General features: G+C 46.2%; 1 protein-coding gene and 1 pseudogene across 1 annotated transcript; one reads left to right on the plus strand and one right to left on the minus strand.

The window, feature by feature from the left end:
- Positions 1–280: 280 nt before the first annotated feature.
- Positions 281–2343, minus strand: LOC147880935 (zerumbone synthase-like). The gene is made up of 3 exons (XM_087370226.1): positions 1916–2343; positions 1643–1759; positions 281–1401 (listed from the first exon to the last, which is right to left on the minus strand). Exons 1-3 carry the CDS (start codon positions 1936–1938, stop codon positions 585–587), a joined length of 957 nt encoding a protein of 318 aa, XP_087226352.1. The 5' UTR covers positions 1939–2343; the 3' UTR covers positions 281–584.
- A 3486-nt stretch (positions 2344–5829) lies between these two features.
- Positions 5830–6408, plus strand: LOC147880936 (25S ribosomal RNA; annotated as a pseudogene; the record flags this gene model as incomplete).
- Between the last annotated feature and the right edge of the window lie 2018 nt (positions 6409–8426).

The following is an 8426-nucleotide window of genomic DNA, read 5'->3' on the forward strand; positions in this document are numbered from 1 at the left end:
TGTAGGAGTTAAAAAATGGTAGTGACCAAGTCCCTTCCTCTAGTATTGTGGCAAATTGGCAATGAGCTTTGTATTGTGAGTATTGAAAAAAAAAAGCATGATGTCATTGCCTTTCATCGTACTTCCATGGAACTTTTAATAAATGGCAATCCCAAACGATCGTAGTATCATCTCGCAACCTTCAAGGAGGTGATAGCCGCACTCAAATTGCAATCACCGCACAAAATACCAGGTATCAGGCACGATTGCAGGTTTGACAGTCACCCGGTTATTGGGGCCGGCCGCCTATCAAGGAGGTTCTTGCTCTCTTCTCCAGTACTCTATTGTATGCAAGTATATCATTGTGGACTTCGAGATGTGCGAGTAGACTGCCTTCGGCGTGCTAAGACGTACGTAAATGAGGCAATGAGAAAGGGTACTAAGCAGGGGGGTGGAGAAGATGGAAGGACGAGGGGAGGGGAGGCTGCAAGGCGGTGCATGGAAGGAGGCGGAAGGAGGAGGCAAGGCGAGGGGAGGGGAGGCAAGGTGGTGGGTGAGGCTTGAAGGAGCTGGTGGGGAAGAAGAAGAAGAAGAATTGGAAGAAGCTAGGCCGGAGAATGATCGTGGAGGTGGAGGTGGAGGCGTCGGGAGGAGGTGAAGGCGCCGTCGAGGACGAGGTTGTGGCCGCTGATGAAGCGGCTGTCGTCGCTGGCAAGGAAGAGAGCGGCCCGGGCAACGTCGAGGACGCTGAGGTGAACGCCCTGCAGGGGAGCATTGCAGGAGGAGGGCGAGCGAGAATAGAGCATCGCCGAGAGCTCGTCCGGCGAAATGGCGGGCATGAAGGTGCGGAAGGCTTGCAGCACCATGGGCGTTGGCACCACGAAGGGCGAGATGGCGTTCACCCTGATGCCCCTCTCGCCCAGCTCCATCGCTGCCGTCTTCACCACCCCCCCCACAGCGTGCTTGGCTATGGTGTATCCATGGTTGCTCCCCATCGCCACCACCCCGTTTACGCTCCCCGTGCACACTATCGATCCCCCCTCCCCCATCGCCCTCGCTGCATGCTTCACCCCGTTCACCACCCCCCTCACGTTCACCTCCATCACCCTCTCGTACTCCCGCATATCCATCTCCGATAGCTTCCCCACGTCCCCCCCCGCCACCCCCGCGTTGTTCATCATCACATCCAATGACCCATGCCTCTCCACCGTGAACTCCACCACCGACGCCACCTCCTCCTCCTTGGTCACGTCGCACCGCTTGTACTCCGCCGCTGCACCCAACTCCCGCTTGATTTTGTTGCCCAGCTCGTCCTGGATGTCTGCGATCACCACCTTGGCGCCGTGCGCTGCGAACAGTCTGCACGTGGCTTCCCCGATCCCGCTTGCTCCTCCAGTAACGATGGCTACTTTGCCTTCCAGCCTAAAGTATCCACCAATTCATGAGTTCACAGACTTAATTTCCTCCTTTTCTCCCTCTCTCAGAGACACATTAACGAATTAGCTCTCTAGATATGTAGCGCACCACGAATTGTTTCAATTTTATTGTAGTTCTTAGTACGGAGTCTCTTTTCCATACGCATGCTCAGTAGTATGGCTGACAATCGCCTACACGTAATTCAGTATAAGAGAGAAGGGAACTAGGGAAGGCTGATTAACTTCACCTTCGAGATTCCGATATACTCCTAATTGTAGAGAATCTCAGAGCTTTAGGCAACGCTCCTCGCCATGCACTTTCATGCGAGCCAGCGTCCAGCAGGGCGCAGCTACTCAGAAACTTTCTGAAAGAAAGTGATCAATGACACATTTTGCGTGAACTCAGGTTCTCTACATTCAAATTTCACGACTTATCAGAGTAAAACGACGTCACTGTGCTTGTAACGACTGCAAAATGAGAAGGTTGCTCTACGGATCTCGTTTGCAGTCGTCAAATCTACCTGAGGTTCGCTATCTTCTTCATGCTTGCATGAGCATCGAGAGCTTTGAAAACAGGCGTCCCCTCTACGAGGATTTGAGCAAGATCACAAACACAAACCGCGTTCTAATGATGAGTGTCTCAGCTTACGCTAGCAACGCCATATAAATGGCAACTCGTGAAGCTACCGCCAGCGCCGGCTAAGAGTCTAGGCTGCTGCTGGAACGAGCTGGCCCTGCGCGGACAAGCGAGAAACGGACCCAGAGACGCAAAACCTGGAGCTGACGGGATTGATCAGCGAACGATTGCGGGGATCTGAGAGCATGTGATGGATCATGGACAGATCGAGCAAAGGCCGGAGGGTTGGTTAGAATGTGCACGCTGTTTTTAAACGTTCAGCCAATGAAGGGGCAACTGCCGGCAGCGTGGGGGCGTTCAAACGGGAGGAGGGGGCGGGGACAGGTGGGTGACGGGGGTAGAACGAGGGCGAGTATGAATGCGGGGCGCAGGGAGCAAAGACATGATGCGGTCGCTATGGCTGTAGCAACAGCAAGGGGAGCAGGGGGCACTGGCCATGGCGATGGGAGTGAGAAATTGACCGGTGGATTGCTTTTGTAGGCGTTGTTTTTTGTCGGACGAAAGCTAAGCTATGGCAGAATACGAACGCGATAGCAGATGATGCTGGCATCGGAGGCAGAAAGCTCAGCTGTGGCATGGAGAGAGCTCGGGAAGAGCACCTGGGGATGCAGCACATACTTTCACGCATGGTGAATCGTGATGTAATGTAATAAGCTGAGCTAAAATAAAGCTGGGGATCAAACCTCGGCTAGTCAATGTTAAAGAAGCAATATTTGATGGGGAGCTACCTACCTACGGTGTAAGAGTATCGTGTGGCAAGCCTTGATTGAGCTTTTTCGGTTAAGTAATGGCATGAGATGGCTCTCTCCATGCCATAGCTGAGCTTTCTGCCTCCGATGCCAGCATGCATAGACAACTTGCAAAAGGTTTTAAACTAGTTGTTGGCTATAGCGGGATCCAAGAATTTATCCGGATTTTAGCATGAGAGAAAAAGAACACGATGTCTGATCATGGGCTCTGAACACGATGTCTCACTCTTTTTGGCATCTCGAGAAGATAGATCATGGGAAAGTAAAGAGCGTTGTCCTCCCGTAGCTACTAGTAAGGGAGGGGGAACTTGGAAGAACTTAGAAGAAGCTTTTATATAAAGCTTTTTGTTTCGCCATAGCCTAGTCTTGATAGGACTCTCAGGAGTTGTTGGATTGTCATCACGGTTGACACTTGCAACTACACTGAGCACTCAATTGATGGATTGATTGTCTCATCGATATTGATCGGATTATCCGCCGACAAACGCTCTGGCAACACACAACCCAAATCTTTTTATCATTTCCCTATATTGTACAATCCGTCGATGACTCGATCGCTCCATTCATCCGTTTCATTCTCATCTGCTCTTCACCTACCCCTCAAAAAACAAACGATTTCAACAGACCCGTCAACTTCCCTCCACTCACATCTCCAGAGTCCACACCAATGGTGACACCATGATCCCTTCTACATCCCTCTCTCTCCCTTATCATCTGTCATCACCCGCCTGCTCATCGCGTCACCCTCCTTCGCCCTTTCTGTTGTCCTACCCAGCAACTCAATCAACCTACCGTTGTAGACCCAATCATCCTCCACTATCCACGGAATCAAAGCTGCATCGCCGTGACGCCGTCGCCCTCTCTCTCCGCCCTGCATTCCGTCCAGCAGCACGCGATCGTTCAATGATTCAATCTTTCCTTTCGGGCAATTCTTGCTCGCCGTAACTTCATTCTTCCTCACTCGCGTCCTTCTCTGAGGATTGTGATGGAGAGCCAGTGAGAGGCATCTCTCGGATAGTACATGGGCCGTCCTGAATCCTGTATCTCCCGATTGTCTGTCTGTCTATGCTATGGAAGAGCCGTTTCAACAAATTCTTGTTCTGATCTTTATACGATGAGACAGTCACAACTTGATCCCAAATCGGCGTCAATTTGCGCAAGCTATTCTAGAGCTAGTTACGCTCATGCACTTAGCTGCCCGTTTAATCACTTTACACATGAAACTACACACTCATTTGTGCGCCCGCGAATTTTATATATAAGAGCACCGTGGGTGAGGAATGTGTGGAGCACCGTTCGACTTATTCACACTTCCTCACTATGAACTGAATCCTCATTGAAATATTTCGTGGTGATTTCCTATGGCTATGATTGTTGGGAGTTTAAAATCAGTCCATTTAACTCGCCAATTTAAAACGTTTAAAATGTTTTTAAAGGGAAAAAAACGTCCTTTCAAATCGTCCACGTAGAGCACAATCGGCACTATTCGGTTATCGCACGATCATCTTCCTACTGCACAGTGATGTAAACATACCGCATGATGGCATTAACATACCATGCGATATGTATATATTACCACACGGTATGTGAATGTTATTGTGCTATACATATATATATATAAGATCTATAGGCACCATGGTACTTTATGCCTTTTTGAAAAATTGTGAGTCTACGTGATTCTCAAGAACACCAAAAAGGATAAAACAAAAAAGATACGAGGATTAATAGAGCTTCACATAAGAGAATGTGAGTTTTATTATATCCTTGTTAAAGGTATTTTGTGTTGGCTCGCTTTTGCTAGCTTTGATCAACTCACACATAGATGCAAGTAATTATCATTATGTTTTTAGTGCAAATTGGTAATTGCTAGTTATTAAAATATTTTGTTCTTTTGAAGGTCATCAATAGACTATTGATATGTGATTTGTAATTATAAAAATTTATATTAATAATATATAAAATTAGTTGATCGGTTACGCTCTCTCCATCATGTTCGGGTTCACGAAGAGCTTCTTGTAGCCAATCATGGGACATGTGTTTGGGGAGAAGAGCAAGGTGTAGTGGATATGGCACCCTCCGCCTATGCATGACTCTAAATCTCGCCCTCTCATTGATTCTTTTTGCTTTGGCCTCTTCATATCTCTCCACCCATATTTGCATCTTGGGACTATTAAGGATACAAAACTTATTGAATTTCTCTCTTTGCTCTTTGCCCATCTTTCTTTCAACCCCTTTACCTTGGGGAACCTCTGTAATAACATGATCATCTTCCTTGATGTTCCAAGCATGTGGTATATCGGGATCCATGGATGCAAGAAACTTTGTGATGTATACTAATGACTCTTGCATAAGCCATCCCTCCACCATGCTTGCTTCGGTTCTAGCTCTTTGCATTACAAATCCCTTCAAGGTTTTCATAAACCGTTCAAGGAAAAACATCCAACAACTATGAATGGTTCTTGCAATGGTGACCTCATCAACTACGTGTACAAGCAAGTGTACTTGAGTTGTCATAATGCTTGAGGAAAAGTGATTCTTAAGCAGGCACATAGCTTTAATGGAGTCCACCTTAGCCCTCTCGATGCTCGATACAGAGATCTCTTTTTGTGAGATCCACCTATTCCACATGCACTTGAAAGATTCAATATTTTATACCCATCATTTAAAATTGTATGAGATATAATGAAGGTAATATGATAGTAAGCATACCTGATATGCCACTGATCTTGTAGATAGCGGTTCTAATGTCTTCTCATAAGCATCCTCTCACTATAATTGGGAGGATAAACTACCCAAGCAAAAAAGGAATTATAACAATGTGTCACAATTACACGAAAGCATAAAAATCTTAGTTATACTCTTCTTTCAAGCTAACATGTAGAATACCTGTAAGACCTTGTGCCAATCATGGGACTTGAGGCCACTAAGCTTATTGTCCCTTGTAAATGCTCCCCTCAGATGAATGGATTAACAAGATTCCCACTATCCCTATCTACTATCTAGCGAAACCACAGCCAAGGGAACGGGCTTGGAAGAATCAGCAGGGAAAGAAGACCATGATGAGCTTGACTCTAGTCTGACTTTGTGAAATGACTTGAGAAGTGTAGAATAAGTGGGAGCTTCTAGCGCAAGTGAAATACCACTACTTTTAATGTTATTTTACTTACTCTGTGAGGTGGACGCGGGGATCGACCCCTGCTTTTGATCTTAAGGCACGTTTGCGCGTCGATCCAGGCAGAACACATTGTCAGGTGGGGAGTTTGACTGGGATGGCACATCTGTTAAAAGATAATGCAGGTGTCCTAAGATGAGCTCGACGTGAGCAAAAATCTCGTATGGAACAAAAGGGTAAAAGCTCATTTGATTTTGATTTTCAGTACAAATACAAACTGTGAAAGCATCGCCTATCGATCCTTTAGTGTTTTGGAATTTAAAGCTAGAGGTGTCATAAAAGTTACCACAGGGATAACGAGCTTGTGGAAGCCAAGCGTTCATAGCGACGTTGCTTTTTGATCCTTCGATGTCAGCTCTTCCTATCATTGTGAAGCAGAATTCGCCAAGTGTTGGATTGTTTATCCACCAATAGGGAATGTGAGCGAGGTTTAGACCATCGTGAGATAGGTTAAGGGAGAATAATTCATGGAGGATGCTCCTGGGTTCTTGAACCCCCCCTGAGTTGTAGAACCATGCTCTTGAGTTCTATGCACATGCTCTTGGGGCCATAATTGAGGCATCCTACCCATCTCATGCAAGTCTTCTTGCACTCCCCTTATGTCTTTGTCACCAACCAAGTGTGCCCAAATGGAAGCCCCCACATTCTTGAAGATATGCATGGGATCCAAGAGGTGATTGATTTGTAACTCACCCCAATATGGAAGCTCGTGAAAGATATAAGACAGTTGGTCCATACTAGGACGAGGCTCCTCACTAGTAGCTCTCTAATCCCAAATCCAGTCACTTGCCTTCCTATGGACTGGTGGTGGATCAAGTTGACCTTCATGTGCAGGATGATCAAGTGGAAGATATTGAGCATGACCTTCATAAACCATCTTCCTCATATGTTTGGAGTGTCACATATTCAAACTAGGGCCACAAATAGGACAAGCATGGTACCCTTGTGTTTTAAGTCCTACACAGAGGTAATTAGACGTGCATAGATTATACCACAATAGAATCATAAAGGTATCCATACGTATGCAAAAGCACGTACCTACGCACACTCCAAATCCTGGATAGTCATGCATGGTCCACAACGAAATCCCCCTGATGCATATGTCTGCGGCTCACCTCAAGGCTCTAGAAATATCAAAGACATATATGCCCCTCCATAGGGTCTGCAGCTCCCCGATCAAGGGTGCCATGTATAATTCCATGTTTTTGGCCTTGTACTTCCCCGGCACAAGTAAGGCAAAGCATGAGGTGTCCCTTCTTTATTATTAGCCATGGTGGGATAATGTTGTTCACCAAGACTATGGGCCATGAGGTGTCCCTCCTTTATTATTAGCCATGGTGGGATATTGTAGTTTACCAAGGCTATGGGCCATGCCAGCCAAGATGTGGAGTGTAACCCAAAAGGGTTCACGCTATCCATTGCGAGCCCGAGATGTAAATTATGAGGCTCCCTTACAAAGTCCGACCACATGTTGTCTATGTGCTTCCAAGCAGCATAATCTATTAGGATCCTCAAATTGTCATCGGTGGACTGGTGTGTAGCACATGCCACATCATCAGTTGCACAATGGAGTTGCATTTGAACATGTGTTGTATTCTAGGGATGATGGGAAAATGTATCAGGACCTTCACTAGGATCGTCTCCCCCAGCAAGTCCTATCTGTAGCGCTTTGCTCCACACTCCAAGCAATTAACCAAATTGCTATACTCGTGAGAACAAAACAAAATACAATCATTAGGGCAAGTGTGGATGGTGTCATAATCCATCCCAACGATCGTCAACATCTTCTTTGCTTCATCTCTGAAATTGGGCATGGTATTTGGGACATGCAACATCTTTTGGAGCAACCTATTACAATTTGCATATCCATGAAACTTGTGAATGAGATACTAATTAATTAAAACAATTAGGAACGAGATACTAAGGTCAAGGCTCCAAACCTCATCAAGGCTAAGACACTCGTGTCTGGCCATCCATACTTTACTTGCAAATTCAGATCGAGAGGCAAGCTCATAGTTTTGACATCCTTGCACCATTATACAACAGTGTTGATGCCAAGTCTCGCATCACGGTCTCATGCTCAAACATCTCACCCCCATCTCCTGTGGTGCCTCCAAAAAAAGAATCCATCATGTTCGTCATACCCTCGTCCTCCTCTAGAGGATCATCCTCAAGATCATCTTGACCAAATTGTGGTAGTGGTACACGTGCTCCCCCACTGCTCTCCTCATCTTGTATAATAGAATGACCTAAGGTTAGTGTGTGCAACAAGGACAAGCAATATAAATATCCATGAATCATTCAAATATCATTGGTTTACTGATGATGCACAAGCATGTCAACCAATATACTCTTCTGGTGGCACCTCTCCATACATCTCCAAGTGGTGCATGACAATACAATGTTGATGAGATGAACCCCTTGCCTACAATGCGTGCGCAAGGACAAGGAAATCTCTCACGAAGTTTGCTTTT

This window comes from Dipteris shenzhenensis, chromosome 31 (assembly GCF_047967505.1).
Source record: "Dipteris shenzhenensis isolate YYH24624 ecotype China chromosome 31, Dip_SZ_1.0, whole genome shotgun sequence".
NCBI classification, from domain to species: domain Eukaryota; kingdom Viridiplantae; phylum Streptophyta; class Polypodiopsida; order Gleicheniales; family Dipteridaceae; genus Dipteris; species Dipteris shenzhenensis.